The sequence below is a fragment of the Triturus cristatus genome, chromosome 8, assembly GCF_964204655.1.
Source record: "Triturus cristatus chromosome 8, aTriCri1.1, whole genome shotgun sequence".
Classification (NCBI taxonomy): domain Eukaryota; kingdom Metazoa; phylum Chordata; class Amphibia; order Caudata; family Salamandridae; genus Triturus; species Triturus cristatus.
The window spans coordinates 353,848,131-353,869,037 of record NC_140591.1 but is presented as its reverse complement, the minus strand read 5'-3'; the positions used below and the strand labels follow the sequence as shown (position 1 = coordinate 353,869,037).

Sequence of the window (20,907 nt, the reverse complement as noted above, 5' to 3'; positions counted from 1 at the left end):
TTACCTGGGAGGTCTACAGCTTATAGGCTTCAATGCAACATTGTATGAAAACTTTCTTCTGTCTTTTGATGCATCTAAAGATAAAGGAAGCAATTCAAGCACATGTAAACTATAGGATTTAGAAGTACACGACAAACAACGTGTAATATGAGTAATATTTTTTGAAAGCATATTAGTTGATAACAAAAGCAGAAAAGATGTGAATCTACATTTTTATGAATAAGTTTCTCCTTACCAAACCTAACTCTTTTTGCCCATCCCTGTAACATTTAAAAAAAATATGAAATTGCACCAGCCTTGTGGTTGAACCCACAACCTTCCTTTATGTCTCCCTTTTTTCCTAACTGATCCAGTATCGTGGCAGACATTTGGAATGCCTGAAGAAAAACTTCACTGCGTTTTGCTTTTTTTGACTATCTGATATTATTCAGATAAAGAAGGATTCCTTCACTGCTCGTGTGTCTTGTTGAACAGAAAAGAAAGACCACAGACTCATTCAACTTTTGTCACAGCCCACGTGTAACTGGAAGATAGCAGAGTCTGAAAAAAAGGACTGCACTCTCACTTCTACCTGACACAAAAGAAACTATCTCCATGGTCTAATCATTAGATTATGGAGATACAGTTGACTATAATGCAATCTCACTGCTCTCGATCAGGCTACATGTTTATGCAGCAAATACGCCCTAAAACACTAGCAGATACTTATCTTTTTCATAGCTTCCTGAAATTATGTCTTGAAATGTTAGCAACATGGCTGTTTTAAGCTAAAGGAGATCCCTACATTGAAGTCCCCAACTCATTTCATAGAAGGAACATGCTTTGGTATTCAGATATATTTCAGATAGTTGTCATAATTAATAAACTCAACCATCTAGGAGACTATTTTCACCACAGATATAAAAGAGCATGATCCAATCATGATACATACCCCTCTCATGATCCCACAATCCACCGGGGACCACACTCACAGATACCCTCTGAACATTTCTTGGTATGCAAAGAACTTGACACATAGAAGACTACAAGAATTATCAAGACATTCATTGCAGACCACTACATTTGCACCAAAAAAGGAAAACAAAAACTGACTACCTATTCTTCACAGAAACAACATTTATCTAGAACCAATTTTTAAACAACTTGCTACTACACATTACAACTATCCAAAACCTCCAAAAAATGATAGGAAGTTCATCATATTGGACTTCAACACCCTAAAAACAGAAATTAACATATTGTTAAACCATAATGGAAATATTGAGGTACAGAATCTGATTCAAATCTCTGATGTTTTAAAGCATCTTTTATTTGTTACCGCTGAAAAACAACAACACAAATTAAAAAGACACAAACCACAGTCAATCCAAAACATTTGACATGTAGTAAAAGGTTATCGTAGATCAATCCCCAAAGAAATCATGAATATTACGTCTCAACGCATTTCTATCATGGAACCCAAGGCACAAATCTCCAATGTTAATACACACTTTAAAATGCTCTTGAGTGTCACATCACCCATTCCCTCCTAAGCACTCTCTCCTTACTCCAACTAAACAAGGCTAGAGACGACATGGACTACTTGAACTCACTGTGCGGTATAACAGATAGGCTCTTGTCTAAAATATGCATACTCTCCACTGACCTTCAACACACATGCTCCTCAACAGTCAAACACAAGCAGCGTGTAAAATTTGAATCCAAGACCTATAAAAGTTCCTCTGCAACCTACAACAATTCCAGTTCATGAAAACCTTGAACGAATACAACCTATCCTATGCTACAAGTTTTTTACAATTATAGATAATCAAGAGTAAGCTCTCTAAAACTCTCCTAGAAAGCTTGCTCATGGCTCACTATATAACAATTATTTCAAGCAGCAAAAGATCTATACCACAAATAACAATTGCTAATTTCCAGTCATTCCTATTGAGATATTTACATCTTCCTCATCGGTGTCCGATCAACCCTCAAGAGCTTCCCACTCAACTGTTTGGTATCCGTAAACAGCCACAAAATCGAAGACATAATCCACTATAATAATCATGACATTTGCTAACAAAGTTGGCTTAATGACTCATCACAGGTGATAACAGACCTCCACCCCCCCCCCCACCCCCACCAGCACTGACTATTAAATATTATACTTGGTTGAGAAGGCAAAAGAGGAGGCAAGCAAATTCTGTCTCCTATAAATTCTGTCTCCAACAATATCTTTCTATAAAACATAAGCCTACAATGGTACAGCTATGCAACCTCCCTTCTTCTTTGCCTACCCACGTAGAGGCTGCAACCAGAGACCTAACTGCCAAGGAAGAAATTATCAAATCTGAGATCCCAATTCTAGTGAATTGCTCTTATCAATATCTGGTCCTCTTGTCTCAAACACTGGTCAAGGGACGGCCAAAAAAGTCAAAAGAACAAGAGATTTCAATAACATTGACACTAACTCCCTTGCAGCACAGTTGTCCTTCAACCTGATGAAGATCTAAATTTATCTTGAATAGGCTGACTCAAAGATTAGCACAATGACGCTTTGCCTTTGATCACTGATGAGTTGGTACTGTTGAAATGGAAAAGACAAAAAACAAAGATAATAAAAATAGATTTCAAATTATCTGAATGAAGGAAGAATCTTATGAATGTGTCTGGTGATAAAAACCACTCCGGGGAACACAAGAAAAGACTACATAGAGAATGGAGAAATCAAATTTAAGGCTAAAGGAGCACTCTTTAAAAGAAAACACTGACTCAGCTAATAGCCATCCATTAAAACATTTGAGACTGTCAACTTAATAACCCCACTTCCCCATGCACTGTGAACATTACCAATGAAAGATGTGAACATGATTCTTTATAAGCATGAAGCGAAGCCCCTTTATATAAAACAGGGTAAACCTGTTGAACCCTATTTCAGTTTTGTGTCCATCGAATAAAAACATACGTGTATTATTCAGAAATCTACAGCCGCATGATCTTTTATCTGCCTAGATATGCTAGGCACATTTACAGAAGCAATTGGCAAAACTTTTTGTATTGTTTAAAATTAAGTCTGCCAAATTCTTTTGGGACATGTCATGGCTGGGTCGCTTTAAAAAAGAAAAAACCCTACCTATTCCCAATTGATGTGGTTTCTTGTTTCGGCACCCTACACAGCGCATAAACTAGACAAACAAATGGTTTTTGTCGCGATGTTGCAAGGCATAAGAATTTTCAAATGATTAGCAAAAGAAGTATGCAATGACTCTGGGTCCTGGCCAATAGCATCTTTGCCATAATCTCTTAACCAAGCAGAGTGTGGAAAATCCTTCTGGATTCCTACTCGAATCTCATGTGATGTGAAATAGAAAGTATGCTAACATAATCTACATAATATTTCTTGTGATTTTGTTCTGTAGACTGCTTTTTTAGATTCGATTAATTCAACCTATTTCATTTGTGCTAGGTTACTTAAATTATTTAAAAGTGTAATTAAATTACTGCTGTATAAATCACCATTTCCTTCATGTGCCTAATGAGCTATTTCGGCCATTACCAGTAATGTGATTACCCTTGAGTACTCCATTCCATTCTGCAAGTGCCTGGAAATCAGCATTAAGATTAGGAGTATTATAATCAAATATAATCAGGAATGTCCACAATTCCTAAACTAACTTTCCTTCATTGGTAACTTTCTTTCCCTTCTTATCAGGGTAGAGCCAGATTATATTTTTTCTCTCAAAAACAGCTGCTCCCTTTCTAGAGAGGCCAAGAAACTGTTTCTTGAGTGCACAGGCTGCAGCAATTGTTAATTTATTACATCATTCTGCAGTGACCAGGACAGGCATTGCTCTGTCGACAAGGCCAATTCACCAGTTGTGGTAACATTTCCCAGTCAGACTAGTCAAATAAACACTCTATGTGACAGAGACAGCTGATACACACTCTTAAGATAGGTTTCCATGTCAACTACTTTTTTATTGGTTTCAGATGTGGGAATATCTACCATCCCAATGAATATTTTTTCCATTTTGACAAATTCTCAATATGGGTACACATCGTATTTAATATCTAATTTGGTGGTGTGCCAACCCAAGGAAGTGATAATTGTAGCAAGATTTGTTAGAAAGCTAGTCATGCACCCTGAGACACTGGGGGCCATTCACCCGTGGGCTCGGGTACCAACGTCCATCCAGTGCAGAGGATGAAGCTTCAGGCATGCAATTCAAATAATTAGCAAATAAGTTTTGAGACACGCCCTTCCCACAGTCACCCAACAAAACATCCACCCTCTTACCATCTGACCTTTTGCCTTGAATTGGCTCCTAGTGATGGCCCTCTAGCCATCACCACTTATCAAACTTTGTGCAGATGGCCAAATTTGTATCTGTGATAAAGAGGCTTGTCTTTGAAGTGAGTTTGCTAAGAGGCACGCTTCCTCCGGATCAAAGAATGTAGGGCCCCGGTCTCCAGCAACACCAGTACTCTCTTTTTTTTTAAATGATGGGCAGAGTCTTAAAGTGCAAGGTGGAGCAGCAACAAAAGTTAATCAATTTGTTCCAGACAGACTACAAAAGTGTGTTTAAAAGAAAAAAAGAGTGTTTAAAGACAAGTTTCCCATTATTGTCTTTTGACTTGGGAGTTATGATTAACTAATGGCCTACTTCAGAGACACTTTCCATTCTTGGAACACTGGGCCAAATGGCCATTTTCTTTATGCCAAAACTGTCAATAGAATGAGAAATAAGCAACAAGGACTTTCACCCTCTATACCACTTTTGTTAAAATATGAAATATATTAGAAAGGGTTCATTACAAGTGAGAATAGGAATTTGTTGGTAAACATGCAGCAGCAATTTAATAGATGGCTAAATATAAAGAAAAAATTAATACCATCTGGTGTGCTTTTCATAGCCTTAAATGAGGATGATCTCTTCGCCTCCATTGTTCTGTCAAATTCAGGCAGTAATCGTCTTTTAATTGGCGGCTCACCTAAAAAGAGACATAATTTAGATAGACGTTGCATGGATTTTCTTCAATTTAAATAAATCAAAAGTCATTTTTATTACACATTCATGAAAACAGGCAAAGCACTAAAAGAAAATGTTACAGAAGTAAAATACAAACGACTACTTATTTCAAGCTACTTTAAAATAATCTTGCTGGATACTTAGAATATAGCCACATTAATATCCAATCACTTAATTCTAGCTGAATGGTACTATGGTTACACTTTGGAAAAAAGAATTCCTATCTTTCTCACAACACAAAAACCCTGTAAAAAACTATAGTTTGCAAGTGGCACATTTAATATTTACTTGCACTGGTTCCTAGGAGTGGAAGTATACTGCTGGCACATACCAAATAAGAAGCCTTCTTCTGTTCTCAGTCTTTTCCCATTGTGCTTGTTTTCTTCTTCTGTTGGACATATTTCCCCAGCATATATCACAGAGTTTTCTGTAAGCTCGCCATCTTCCATGAAAGCTATGGCACTCTCCATTGCTTCTTTTTCCTGGCAGTTTTCTGGAGCTCTCACACAGGAAGTAAAAGGTGCTTTTAGATTTTCTGTAGTTCTTTCAGCTTTACAGTGTGGACTAATATGAACAGTGGACTTATTGTAATGTAACAAATTATGCTGTAATGCCGTGGGTATTCTTTCTTCACTCTGAAGAAAACTTTCATGCATTTCAGAGGAGTGAACAGTTTTTGAAGAGTTTTGAATAGATTTTTCTAGTTGTGTTTTCTGGAGGGCGCTAGCAGCTCTTTTTTTCACTGATACTTCTTCACGTTGAGGTAAGCTGCATATGTATGTTTCCTTTGGTAGAGCAGGTTGCTGTCCTTCACTGAGTGAATCATATTCAATGTTGCTGAGGTGATCAAATTCTTTAAGCATGCTTTTAACTTTTTCAAGAGTGTCTTCCGAAACCAAAACCTGCTTTCCACTTGCTGTATTAAATCCACAGTTAGACTTTGAAGGTACTAGCTTTTTAGAAACTGCACTATCTTGTGGTGTTGTTTGCTTAACATTTGTATTAAACGCAATGTCTTTTCTTGCAACCATTGGGTAAACTTCTTTACATTGGGATTTCATTGTAAATATGTCCTTGTTATCTGGTTTTGAGTTATTATTTTCAATTTCAATTTCCATAAAAAGTTGTCTTGCTTTCTTTAAGGAATCTTCAGAAAGTTGCACTGCTTTTCCACTTGCTGTATTAAAACCCCCAGCAAAATTTCCTATACAGGTGGACTTGTCCTGACATTTAACAACACGGTTATCAGCAACTGAAAAACCAGATGACTGATCGGAGTTCTCAGTTTCCATGTCAGAAAATTTCCGTTTTACATGCTTTAGAGCTTTTTCTAGTACACCAACTTGTTTACCTTTGGCATTAGAAAATGGAAACTCAATTGAACTTCTGGTGTGTTTCTCTTCGGTAGGTGTAGGGTTTGAAATTAACATATTGTCTTTTTTTGCATTCACTAATTTATCATCATCATCTTTGTTTGGAAATTTCAAATTAAACTCACCTTTGTCATATGCTGGCAAACTACTTTCAATTTCCAAAAACAGTTGTTTGCCCCTCTTTAAGGACTCCTCAGAAAGCTGCACAGGTTTTCCACTTGCTGTACTAAAAAACCCTGTTTGTTCTAAAGAAGTATTTACTTTTACTTTGCAAGTAGACTTATCCTGACATTTAGAAACATAGCTATCACCTGCCTGACCACCAGAGGTTTGTAACTTGTTCTCAGTTCCCCTGTCTGCAAATGTCATTCTGACATGCTTTAGGGATTTTTCTTGTAAGCACACTTGTTTCTCTTTAACAATGGGCAAAGGACATACAATTGAGCTTCTGGAGTCATTTTCTTCAACAGGCATGCTGTTTATATTAAACACACTGTCCTTTTCTGCATACATTGTTGTATCTTGCTTACATGAGTGTTTCAATGTCAACGTATCTTTGTCATTAACTGGTGAACTGCTTTCAATTTCCAAAAACAGTTGTTTGGCTTTTTTTAATGATTTCTCAGATAGCTGCACAGGTTTTCCACTTGCTGTACTAAACGGCCCTGTTTTATCTAAAGTATTATCTGAAGGACCGGACTTGTCATAACAGTTAGAAACATAGTTATCAGCTGCCTGACCACCATAGGTTTGTAACTTGTTCTCAATTCCCATGTCTGCACAGGTCATTCTGTCATGCTTTAGGTCATTTTTTTGTACATCATCTTCTTTCCCTTTGTTAACAGAAAAAGGACATTCATTATGTTTTCTGGTGAGCTTGGCTTCACTAGGCACACTATTAGATAACATAGTGGCCCGAGCTGCAACTGCAGGTGCCTGGGAACAAGGAGCAGGAACTTCAACTTGATTTACCAAGGACATAGAAGTAATCTTTGGTAGAATAAATTCATCACGGTTACAAACTTCCTGAAATAACTGCTTGGCTTTCTTCAAAGATTCATCCGATACACTGACTTTTTTACCAGCTGCTGTGGTGAAAGCGATTCCTTTTAGATGTTTGATCTTGGTTTCCTCACTATTAATAATTGATTGTTTTCCCTTCAAATTGATTTTTGAATAGGAATTATAATTTGTCAGAACAGGAGTATCCTGCGGATTGTTTTCAATGTGTTCATCAAACCTTTGTGTAGTTTGGCATGTGTCTTTTGAATTATTATGACTTTTATCCCCAATTATTTTGGTCTTCGTCTTCTGTTCATGCAAAATAGTACTATATTCTGCTTTAAAGTCAGATGCATTAGTATTGGAATCATTAAAATTATTCAAACCATAAACTTGCTTTGAATCCAGATTTTCTATTTTTTCACTTACATTCATGATTTTATTAAACTCACATACTTTTGTGTTTAAATCAGTTGTTATGTGTGTAGGATCCTCTACTTGAACATATTGTTCTTTTGGAACTTTAACACTTTTGCTGAGGGCAAAACCAAAAACATTTTTTGAAACATCATTTTGAGCTATTCCAGCAAAATCACTTCTAACAAAAAGGTCCTTTTCTGTTTGAAGGGCAGATTTACTCAAATGTGTTGGCTTACCCTGTACGGTGGAAAATTCTGAAGAGGAATTACTGAGACACATAGGAGATTTCTCTATGCGGTCGATATCAGAATGTTCTGACCCACTGTGAAGAGGATTTAATACTCCCAATTCAAGAGAATTTCTTACATTAATGTCTCTCTTTAAGGGTTTTTTAGTGGGCCCTTCCATATGCTGTTGTAGAGTAGATACATATTTCACATGCATAGGCTGTTTTCTGCTACCATCACATTTAAAAGTGGTATCTGAATAATATTTTTCGGGCAGTGACCCTTCAAGTATGTCATTAATTTTAACCAGGGTTTCAGGTTTTTCCATTGTATTCAAACTTACAGTAACCTCATGTTTCATATCTACCAATGACTTATCTTCCAAACAGTTATGTTTTTTGTTAGTCGGTGATGAATCTGTAATTAATATCTTTTTTTCACTAGAAGTATGAATTCCGTTCATGCTTCCTTCAGGAAGTTTCATGTTGGAAGTGCAGGGATCAATAGCAATCACTGTATTTTTTAAATCTGAAAACTCAGTTTCTTGCACAACAGTGTTCTGTAGGACAGATGTGCTTTTGATTATGCCAGTGTCTCTCCTGTGTATGACATGTTCTATCAATGACTCACCTACCAATAAAGGGCTAGAACATTCTTCCTGTAATAGAATGTGTGCTTTATCCAAAGACTTTTTAGATACCAAAATATTTCTGCCACCAGCAGTTTGAAAGCCCCCATGAACGTAGTTGGTATTTTTATTTACCTCTTTATCAAGAAGCTCATGGCTCCAACTTCCATCACTGGAACAGTTAAATGCATTAACAGTCTCAAATGTAGCCACTTTTTTTAACTGTACTGAATTTTGTGAGATTCCCGGTTGTAAATCATAGTTAAGCAGCTCACCCTTAGAAGAAACCGCATTTTCTGATTGTCTGACATTTTCATCTATATGATCATTGTCCCATACGTAGACAGCCTTGTCGATACTACTAACAAAACTACTGTTAATACTGCTGTGTTTATGCTGATCTTCTGTAATTATCCTCTCACAATTATTCATGTTGGGCTTTGAGATATTTTCATTCAGCTTGACCCAACTGTAAGACTTTCTCTTAGATGAGTCACAATGGTTCCCTGGCTGAAACCCACAGGTAGCTTTATCAGTTCTAGTATGGGCATGTTTCTTTAAATTTGTTTCAATGCATTCTATTTCCTCACGAGCACCTAATATGTCACTGGATAATATGCCAGCACTGAGTCTAACATCATGATCAAAATCAATCTTTTTGCCAGTAGCTAACCTAAAGCTTTTTGAACCGGTCAAACGGTCTTTAGTCACAGCATGTAAAGAGGCAAGAACACGCTCGTCTGCAACATTAGCATGTGGGTTTACATACGTCTTATATTCTAAATCAACAGCCTCGTTTTTAACACTGGGAGTCACTGAAGAGCTTTTGTTAAGGTTTGGCATCCCAGATGGTTGTATGATATCAACCAACTGAACTTCAGTATCAAAGCTATCATTGAAATCCACATCTTTCCACATATCAGAATTGTTTAGTTGAGTCATTTCACATGCAGTCATAGATAATGCTTTTGTATCACTTGTTATGGCATGGCTTGTTTTTTTGAGCTGTGTAAACTCAAACTGGCTATAATTTTCTTCTAACATATGGGAGAGTTCTGTAATTTCTGCTTTTTGGCTCTCTGTCAAACTCTGGCTGGGCTGAGATATGGGTCTGGTTGAGCAATTTTGAATAATGTGTCTAGTATCATAAGAACTCTCTGAGTTAATCAAAGCAAGTTCCTTTGGCTCCCCTACCCCCAAAACACATGATTCATTATTGGCACTCTCTCTAGGAGGAGAGGTTGCTAGGGTTTGTTGTACACTCAATACTGAAATGTTTTCCTCTACATGCTGACCAAGGGTATTTTGGAAATTGTCTCCAAGTTCTTTGAATATCATCTTGCCATGTTCTACTTGATTTTCTGATAATTGTATCCATTTGTTAGATGCAGTTTTGAAGCCACAAAAAGACACATTCTTGTTGGACTCATTTAAAACAGGTAAATTATTTGATTTTTTGACAAAATCTGCATTTTTAGATTCTTCTGCAATACACTGATTTTCAAATTTGTTGAACAGGATAGGCTTCTTAGTAAGATAGCCACATGTCTGGATTTGCATAATAGATTCAGTTTTAGAGAAACAAGACGGAGACTTTGAACTAGACCCTATGAAGTCCATTTCGCCATCATTTGTACTTATGTTTCCATTGAGGTATTGTTGTTCTATTTCTTTGACCAATATTTCGTCCTTTTTTCGTTTGTTTTCTGAATTATGTTTTAGTTCATGGCAGACAGTTTTCAAACCACCAAATGAAACATTTGTTCCACCCGTAGAGAAACAGTTTTTATTTTCATGAACATGCTTTCTGCTTCCATCAAGCTCCTTTTGAGTGACTGGGATCTGTATTTTGGTTGCAGATTCAGATGTAATAAGTATATGGTTTGGATCCAATTCATCAACAAAAGGGAGTATGAGTGGATCATGTATAGTGTCTTCTGTGGGAATTTTTCCTCTGTGGCAATGATCTTCGATTTCTTGAAATGTCATTTTGCTTTCCTCAATATTATTTTCTGAAATGTGCATCTTTTTCTCCAATGTGGTTTTACATTCACTAGTATGATCATTTAAAACAGATGGGTTAAAATTAGGTAAAAGGTATGACTCTCCCAATTTGTTAACATTTTCATTTTGACTTCCTGTGTGATCATGATATTCAGACAAATGTACATTTTCACCAAAAGCAGACAGTACTTTGACATCTGGTTTAATGTCCTTATTTTCATTTAATTTGTCAGCAGTATTGTGTTCTCCAATTTCTTGGAAAAATATATTGCCTTTTAGCATGTTTTCAGAAATACCCGGTTGTTTAGTAGAATCTGTTCCGAATCCTTCCGCAAGAAGATTTAACGAAGATTTAGAGTCAGGTAAAACTTTTGGATCCGCCATAATGTCTAGATTCTCACATTTGAGACCAGTGCTGCAATTGACAAATTCTTCAGACAGTTGTCTACCTTTCTTTAGTTCATTTTTTGAGATGTTCAACTGGTTACTCATCGCTGTTTTAAATTCAACAGAAGGTATATCAGTAGACATTTTATTACAAACCGAGAGAAAAAGTGAATTCCCCAGTGAACTGAGGTTTTCTTGATTTTCTGTACAAAACTGATCTTCAATTTCTTTGAACAATCTTTTGCCTTTTGTAGCATTGTTCATACTTATCTGAATTGGCCTATCCGATGCAGTTTTGAAGTCGCCAACACTGACCTTAAATGTAGATGCAAAAGAAACAGGAGTTCCATGTGAATCAGTGCCTCCTAACTGATTAAGTTCTATTACAGGGTTTGAAAATGAATCAGTTGATCGGCCCAGTTTTTCTAATAATCTCTCTGTGGAAGGAAGTTGTGGTTTTGTAATGTTCGTGCAAGGGACAAAACCTGCACCTGAAGGGGTATGTGGTAAAAAACATGCAGGAACACTGTTTGGGATCACATCAAAAACTGTCTGCTCCCGTTTTTCTTTCGAATTAGGTTTTGAGATGGGGTGTGCTGGAGAAATGACTTCATTTGAAAAACTGCATTCTGTGTTATCAAACAACTTCTGCATGTTTTCTATACTTTCGCTACAAATAGCAATTGTCTTCTTGACTGCATTTTGAAAAGACACTGCATTACTTGCCCCCTCAGCAGTAATGCACTTAGGCTGCTGAACCGCCCCAAGTGAATGCAAGTTTAGGTACCGGTCTTTTTCTTTCTTTGGCAGAGAACAGCCACATTTTGCCTTCTGCGTGGGCGAAGGGAGATGACACAATGCACAGTTTGTACCCGATACCATCATGAGTTGTTTTGACGCGAGATCAGAAATACAATTTTCGTTGGCTGATACTATTTGGCAAGTTGTCTCTTCTTTCTTGCTATCTTGAATAAGCATTATATTCGAATCACAGTTTTCTATAGTGTTGATGGTCTCCATGCTACCACAACACATTTCAACGCTGAATGGCTCTTCAAAGTGATCTCTCTGACAATCAAGTTCTGAATCCTTACTGCAACCTGAAACTAAATTGGGGTTCTTTGCAAACTCAACTGTATTATCCACATTGCTGGGTTCAATTTTGGAGCGTTTTGCTGCAAGGAGCGCTGCTGCGGCCAAAGCCTTCCGTTTTATGCTTGAATCATTTCTATTTGTCTTTTCCATGGATTGCTTCTGCTCAGAGACAGGTGACAAACCTAGCTTTACAGCAGTTTGCAAAGATGCTGCTTCTTTAAAGGTTATTTCACTTGCTATTTCATCATTGTTCTTGTAAAATATTTCATTTATTTGATTTGTTTCGATGTCAATTTTGCAACATATCTTTTTTTCAGAGCATGTGTCAAGCCTTGAAGTTTTTGCACCTGCAAGAAAAAGGAAAACTGAGGAAATGCAGTTCATTACAACGACCTTATACACAAAATGACTACAAATTGCTTAGTGCATCAAATATGTCGCCTGTGCACTTTTATTACAACTTTGGTTACCTTCTCGGACATCAATTATGAATACATGCGTTGTTAATACTGCATTTTACTGGTGAACAGACTGCTAAAGAATATTGAAGTGAATATCAAAAACCGGGCACACCACTGCGTGAACATACAATGTGGGGAACAGAGACTATTCTTATGCATTATTATGACATATCAAAACTGCAGGCTATCAGTGTATGTGGGTAAACACATTCTCCTGAAAATACTACGGAATGTGGTTCCCTGTGCGTGTGACAGGACTCATATCCCCCTGTTTCTTAAACAATCGGAAAACAAAGTACATTAGTGAGTTAAGCCCAGGTTTAGACATTTCATCAATATAGGTTCTGATTATGTGTGTCTGTGCGTACCATGGGTGTTTAAGAACATCCTTTCAGGAATAACAGATCTGCACACTTTGCTTTGTCCAGTTTAGGAATGGAGGCAGTTGTTAATAACTCGAACAGTTACTAAAGAAAACACGTTACAGAAATATGCAAGAAAATGCAGTGCCTTTCCTTTGCACCTTTATCTGCTGAAAGAAGGCCAATTACGTGAATACTTTTTACACCATCATTAACGATGTCATTGTGGCAAAGGAGAATCATTCTAGGGGTCAAAAACAGTTGCCTTATGTTTTGGATTTTGTAGTGCATAGGCCTACATTTCTCAAATGTATTTCAATAGTGGCTTTTGTAATAGTATGACAACTAAACACCATCTGGAGATGCCCCAGCTAACCACACGGGAAAATCACATTATTTAATTTGAACCATTCCACCTTCAGTCTGTTGAATGAACATATTTTTGTACACACAAAAACTGTATGGTTCGCTGGTGGTCGATTCTGGGGAAAACCAAGACGCTAGCAGAATGCAGGCCTCAAATAGGTCTTTTGAGTGGATGCCATTTCAAAAACTCAGGTCACTTCACAATCACTTTATTAAATACAGATTATAAGCTACACACTAAAGGTTTAGCTAATTGGATCAACATTGTGGACCACGCCCGGATCTCTTTCAATCAAACCAGTTTTCTCAGAGGTTGAAACCTGTTCAATAAATTCAGCCATAACCTGAGTATTTATGATCTGGTGTCAATAGACTATCCCGGAAGGTATTATCCTATTGGACAGAAAAAAGGCATTTGATCTTGTGAGCCGGAAGTGTTCATTTCATACTATGAGTAACCTTAGAGTTCCATCTCAACTCATGAGGTCGATCCAAGCCCTTATACGAGAGCGCAAGGGCCCAATTGGTTATTAACAATTCGCAGGTGGGGAAATAGTGTTGGAGCAGGGTACCTATCAGAGGTGTCCACTCGCCACTATTATTTGCTTTGGTTATAAAACCATTGGCCCAGGCCCTGCGTCAAAGTAGACAGGTTTCAACACTTGCTTCGGGCTACATGCAGATGAGGGATATTGTATTTATCATCAGCATTGGACAACATAAATATGACTCTATAAATAGAAACTTTTACAGCTCTGGAGGATTATAAGATAAATGAAGCCAAGACGAAATGTTTACTTTTCAATGTCTCTGCAGAACCTTTTTGTAATGTTCTGAAAGGGATCTACAGAATGGGCACAAAGAGATAGCTAGGGACATATTTTTCAGATAGACAGGGAGAGTTTTTCGTGATAACTACCCCAGTCCTGAAGAAGGCAGATGAAATTTTGGAAATTCGGAGGCGAATCCCACTCTCGTTAATTGATAGAATTGCACTCATTAGGATGTCAATTCTTCTTTGTTTCCGTTTCTTTTTATTGCTGTCTCCTATAAACTAGATCATTCTTATTTTGTTTAATGGGACCAGATTGTATGTACGTTTTTGTGGAACCAGAAACTCCCTCAAGTCAAACTGAGTGTTTAAAATTGCCCATTAGCAAGAGTGGGCTAGGACTCCCAGATATACGATGTTATTATTTGGAGTCCTTAGCAATACAGCTGTGCCGTCTGCCAGCGGAGTCCTTCAGTTTCTACAATACGGCCCTGCATGAGATGTTGAAAGTCCTGAATATTCCCGAAATTTCCTGGTGTGTTAAAACCCCCAAACGCCCTAAAGAAGTGAGATAAAAACCATTATCCCAAATTGAGGCATTGCGGCAGAAGATCTTTTCAAGTCAGGGCATACCCACCATAAATGCTGAAACACCGGTAGGTTCCTGTAGTTTTTTTATCCCGGTTTGTCCTAACAAATTATATGCAATGAGCAGAGTTCAATAAAATGAAGACCAGGGACCTTATCGTGGGTCCCATTTTTAAGTCCTCGCAGATGTTTTTAGACAAAATGCTCCATAGCCAGCATTGCTTCTTCATGCATGCCCAAATAAGAGCGATCCTATGTTATATTTTATCAGGTTTGATCAAGATTTAGCATGGATGGACTCTATTTTATGATTTATGGTTCATTTTTGAGAGGGTAATTTGATATGTGCCTTCTCTGATATCGACAGAAAGTTTGGTTTATACTGTTCCCCTGTAATCAGCTTTCCTAATCACAAAAAAGAATGAGGTCAATATTCGACATTTCAGAGGAAAACAAAAATTCAGTGGCCCCTCACCTTTTGATCCTGACAGAGGAACTAATGACCTTCATGGGTTACTTGCTATCTACTAAGGTGTAATAACCTACGGTGAGAGACAACGTTGTTCTCTGGGAAAACAAAGCCAGTGATTTGGAGAAAGAAGACCAAAGATCATTTACTTTACATAGTCCAAGGAGGGCACGTCACTGAACAAGGCAACTCGCATCTTCCCCATGCCTGATAATTTGGAGAAAGAACTGCCACTCTGCTTTCCTGTTTGTAAGAAACAAGCACGCACCCATTCCCATTTGGTCCTTTGTTTCACAAGCTCAGAATCTTATAAATGTTTTTAAAGTAACATGATAAAATCAGATTACATTTCTTTTCGAAAACAATTTGAACCTACTGAACTTCCTCAAGTTCTAAAAACGGAGGAAAAACTATTCTTAAAGGATGCGAAAAACCCAGCTCTGTGGGGAGCATCCTTTGTAGGATCCTTTGCAAATAGCCATGGTATTGTTATGGTATCTGCACTAGTAGACTCTTGCACACATGTAGACAGACTCCTGCACACATGTAGAGAGTGGCCTATCGGCTAACTTGCAGGCTGAAGAAATATCATCATGAAAATGGATTATTGTGTTAGTGCAATACCAGGAATTTCGAACAATGTCAGCTAAATATTAAGACAGGTCTAGTTTAACTGGGTCGTATAGACATATTGAGGAGGAAGGACAGGGCTCACAACATTAAGTTATTGTAAAGCCACGAGGGACAAGTTGGACTTTTCCAGCCATCCTAACTCACTTGCAGGCGACAATGGAAGGAAAGCAAATATTAACAAAGGAAATCAGGCTTCACTTGATGTGCAATAGAAATATAAAGCATGTTTGAGGCAGCCTCAATGTCTTTCTAATGGACACTGGAGGCAGTTACACACTCTCATACTAGAACAAAATTAAAAAGATTGTCAAACAAGATCCTGTCCTGGAAGTCAGTGTAAAAAATGGTGGTCATTCAAATAGAATTAATAGAATTTTAACAGAGTGCTGCAACCAACATTTTTAAGGTTTTGGCTAGCTGGTGGGGCGTGACGTATAACATGGTAACAACAGTAAGTAATGTTGGGCTTGCCGATTGAAGTAGAATATGGCTATTCCTTAGGATATTTCTGGAGAAAAATCACAAACAAGAAAAGTAAATTCATGTTATGGCAATAAAGAGTAATAGAGAAAAACAAGGGTACCCCAATATGTGAACCGGGGGTGGTAAGGCGTTTTAGAAAAACAATGGTTCTGGTATGGCCAAAAGGTCCATTCAAAAAGTGACCCTGTGGGGTGCACTACGTTTGAGAGCAGGAAGTTAATTCTTTAAGGGAGCGATAAGCAATATAAAGAGGGACATGTAGGTCAGTTTATGACAGATTTATTTCCAAAACAATAGTATTCAGGTGCTCACACAATGTGACAATAAGTGTGACGTGAAAAGTGATGGTGATATTAAAATAAAGACATCGCATTGACAACAATAGTAGAAACTCCTCAAAACATTTACAGTGTGAAAGGAGTTCATGTTGTAGGGGGTCGACGGCGTTTCGATCTCAATTGTTTGAGATCATCTTCAGAACATACAATAGGTGAGCAAGCTAAATTGGGTTTAATTGCGGTTTTAATCAGCAGCAAAAGTAGCATGTGCCTGTGGAACCCAGCAGTGGTCTTCACTGGAGCGCATGATAGATATATCGAAACATTGATAAATCGCCAAATCCTTGAAGACCAGCTGGGTTGTTCATAGGGGTCGTTCAGGGCCGATTAATTATTTGTAGACAAACCCAGGGCACTAAATGAAAGCCAAAGAACGGAGAGCGGAGCGTGCCCTGCTGCTACGGCTGCCTGCGATGAGTGCCAGGTCTCAGCGCAGGCAGCCGTAGCAGCAGGACACGCACCGCTCACCTATATATCTATCACGCGCTCCCGTGAAGACTACTGCAGCATTCCACAGGCGCATGCTACTTCTGATACTGATTTAAACCGCAATTAAACCCAATTCATCTTGCTCACCAATTGTAAGTCCTGGAGATGATCTCAAACAATTGAGATCGAAACGCCGTTGACCCCCTACAACATGAACTCCTTTCACTCTGTAAAAGACTTTTGAGAAGTTTCTAGTATTGTTGTCAATGCGATGTCTTTATTTTAATATCACCATCACTTTTCACGTCACACTTATTGTCACATTGTGTGAGCACCTGAATACTATTGTTTTGGAAATAAATCTGTCATAAACTGACCTGCATGTCCCTCTGTATATTGCTTATCGCTCCCTTGAAGAATTTACTTCCTGCTCTCAAACGTAGTGCCCCCCACAGGGTAACTTTCTGAATGGACCTTTTGGCCATACCAGAACCATTGTTTTTCTAAAACGCCATGGCAATAAAGAGGGCATCAAAAATACAGTGATGGATGTAATGCTTGAATTAATCTCAGCCACTGGCAATCACTCAGGGCTGTATCTCAATTCATTGTTTTTCACCCACCTCAGTATGGACCTAGCCATGTGCAAATCAGTATTGACCCTGCTCCAATGGGAGCAGACCAACACAAACTGCCAAAACAGGTCCACCCTAAACCAGAACACAGGTAACCCAGAAATGATATCGCCCTTATCATGTCTCATCAGCCAGGTATAGCTTGGTTCCAGTTGCAAAGTGAGCACAAGATCCATGGCAAGGAGAACCACGACTCAGAGTGAGAAGCGCAAGTTGGTTAAAGCTACCTACACAGGGACGTTCAGACATTGCGTTCTGGGCTAGCTGAATTGAGATGGGTCAGATGTTTACGTTCGGCCACTAACGTCTTGGATGTTAGAAGTGTGTCCTCCAATATTATCTGTAGGACTGGGTTCACTGGGCAGGAAAATCTTGGTGTTTTCCCAAGTGAAGTTTTAGTCACTCCTTGCAACAAGCAACAAATCATGTAAATGTACACCTTCTTTAGCCCTAGAATTTAACATTTTGGCTTGGCTCTGTGCTGATTAAAAACTATGGACTGGGAAACCAGGATGGTTACAGGACTGTCATTAGGATCATTAGAGGATGGCAAAAATAGAGCACAGAATCCTATGCTTCTAAAATTGAAGCAGCAAGAACTCCCTAGGACGTTTTTGTTTGATAGAGAAACGTTTGCACGGTCATCTCCCCTTACAAGAACTCTTCAATAAAATGCACACCTATTTAATGACAAACTCTCAAAGGATCAAACTCAAGTTTGATTAACCAGCTGTGCCGGAATCAGCTGAGATACTGACTACATCCTCAGTGACTCGGTTCCATTAATGTTGTCACTTCATACAAGTCCGCCATCAAATGTGGCGGTCCAAAAAAGGTGGGCTAGAAGTAAAACATGGATGTTGGAAAGACTGGGCTGAGCGAATAATCTTTTCCGGGACCACGAATGTTATATCTGAGACGGCAGATGTAAAAGGTGATCTGTGAATCCAGGTGCAATCATAATCTTGAATGCCAACATGATTCAGGTGTAATAGCAAGATGATACATACAACTGTGTGAAAGGATGCTGAAAGACTAAGTGAGACCAAGGTGACAATGCAGCCATGGTAGGTCAGCAAGTACAGATTTTCAAGATTCAGTACAAGAGCTGATGCAGTAATGTCAAAACCCCAACTGTAAGGGATCAAGAATATGATTAGTCTTGAGAAAAAGGGGGAGCTGAGAAAGTATTTATTTGCCAGAGTTTATGGCCAAAAGTGGAAGTAAATAAATTGGATGGAAATTACTGGGAACAGATGGGTCGGGCAGAGGCTTTTTTCAAGTGAGGAACTACGACGGTGTGTTTCTAACAGTGGAGGACAAGGCTTAGTCAAATGGTGAGATTGCATAAATCATTCAAGACTGGCCCCATGAGCTGGGGAGGCCAGGTGGAGAATATAAGCCAGGCATGGATCAAAAGGTTATCTGGGTTTGACAGCTAAGAGATGGGGAGTAGTCTTCTCAACCTTAAGAGGAGAACATTGATAGACAGAAGAGACAGATCGACTTATCAGTTCAGGTGGTCCCTTCTCCTGCTAAAAGTGAAATACGAATTTTGCTTAGGTGGGTTGCTGTTGCAACATTTACGTGAGAGTTAATTATCTTGAAGACTTCCTCAGTGGAGTTAAAAGAACTGGCAGTTTTCTCAGCATTGAAATAAGAATGTGCCCCTCTAATGGAGTTTTTATAGTTGCAAGCGACATTGCTAAAAAAAGGATCAGTTTTCTGTGGAATAAATGTGATACATCAATGTTTTCGGCCCTTTCCTGTCTCAGTCACTAGACCTACCTACAAATGGGGTACCAATTGTATTGAGAAGCATGTGGAAATATATAATTGTAGAGCATTTGTTATTACCCATTGTATTTCTCTGAATTTGTGCTGCTCAAATGTAAGCCAGTGTGTAAGAAAGAAGACATTTTGAAAAATGCCCTCTGAATCACATCACATGCTAGCATGGGTGCCCTCAAATTCAGAGACATGCATATAACCACTGCTCCTAAACTCCGTATCTGGTGTCCATTTCAGAAATACATAGGTTTCCTTGACACCCATTTTTCAGTCTCTATACCATATGAATTGCACTATACCCGGAACACAATCAAAAACCATTGTAAGGTACAGTTCAGTTGTTGACTGAGTACTTTGTGTTGTAGGAAATCCTACAAACACTATACATCCCTGTAACTAGAAGGGCCTAGTAGACATAATGGTATATTGCTTTTGTAAATTGGCCATTGTGACAAGTTACAAATGGAAACGTTGTCACAAATGGCTGTTTTTTCCTACTCATGTTTAATATTTTTTTATTTCAACAGTTAGTTTCTCTGGGAAAACCTTGAGGGATCTACTCAAAGGGACCCTTGCTAAACTCAGAATTCTGTCTACATTTCAGAAATCTATAGCTTTCCGGGATCACCCATGGGTTTCAGCCTGATTTCCACCACAAACTGGAAGTAAGTTTAAAGCACAAAAATTAGGGAAAATGGGCTACCTCTTTAAAAAATGCCAAAATTGTGGTAGGTTTTTTGATTTAGCTATACATGTTGCTGTCAGCTAGAAATATGGTGAGTTTAGCACAGCAAACCTTTTCTTGATGCCATTTTTAGGAAAAAAAACACTTTTTTGCAGAGCATTTTTTCTTATTTGTTAAAAAAAACAAAAATAATGTGGCTTTATTTTGTCTATTTTATCAATCCACTCCAGGGGAATTAACAAACCCCGGGTACCTTTGGAATCCCCCTCATGTCGTAAAAGAGGACGCAAATTTGTCGTAGATACCTTATGTGCAAAAAAAAGTTAGAGACCAAAGCGTGAACTACCCCATTTAGCCAAAATAGGGCTTAGCATTCAAGGGGGAAAGTGCTAGTGCATGCAGCATTTACACAGTAAATAGAGTGAGACATGAGAGGCAACTAGTGTAAGCGTACAGAGAGGATATAGTTATAAAGTAGTCCTTAATGCAGTTCGAAGCAAGCACTCAAGTGGAGTCAGAAGGATACTCCCAAACAGCCAACAGCATTAGGTGAGAGATGAATATTCCACAGGGCAGAGCCAAGACATATTGGGAAAAAAATCTCAAGACACTGCTAAAAGAGACTGGTCGAAATTAGTAGGTAGTTGAAAAGGGCATCTCAAAGTCAACTCTATGTATACTGTTATCAAAAATAGTTTGTCCTCCTACTCCCTGAAGTACTTCTGAAGATTCAATAAATAAGTGTTGCAG

At 38.3% G+C, this 20,907-nt stretch overlaps 1 protein-coding gene across 5 annotated transcripts in view; it reads right to left on the bottom strand.

Moving 5' to 3' along the window:
- The window catches only part of BRCA2 (BRCA2 DNA repair associated), a 740,135-nt gene that overhangs the window by 492,003 nt on the left and 227,225 nt on the right, over positions 1-20,907 (bottom strand). For all 5 annotated transcript variants that reach the window (XM_085621674.1, XM_085621677.1, XM_085621676.1 and 2 more), the window contains exons 12-14: positions 5,341-12,492; positions 4,873-4,971; positions 5-74 (exon numbers count right to left, since the gene is read on the bottom strand). In XM_085621674.1, coding sequence (XP_085477800.1) covers positions 5-74; positions 4,873-4,971; positions 5,341-12,492 — 7,321 coding nt within the window. The remainder of the gene's footprint in view (positions 1-4; positions 75-4,872; positions 4,972-5,340; positions 12,493-20,907) is intronic.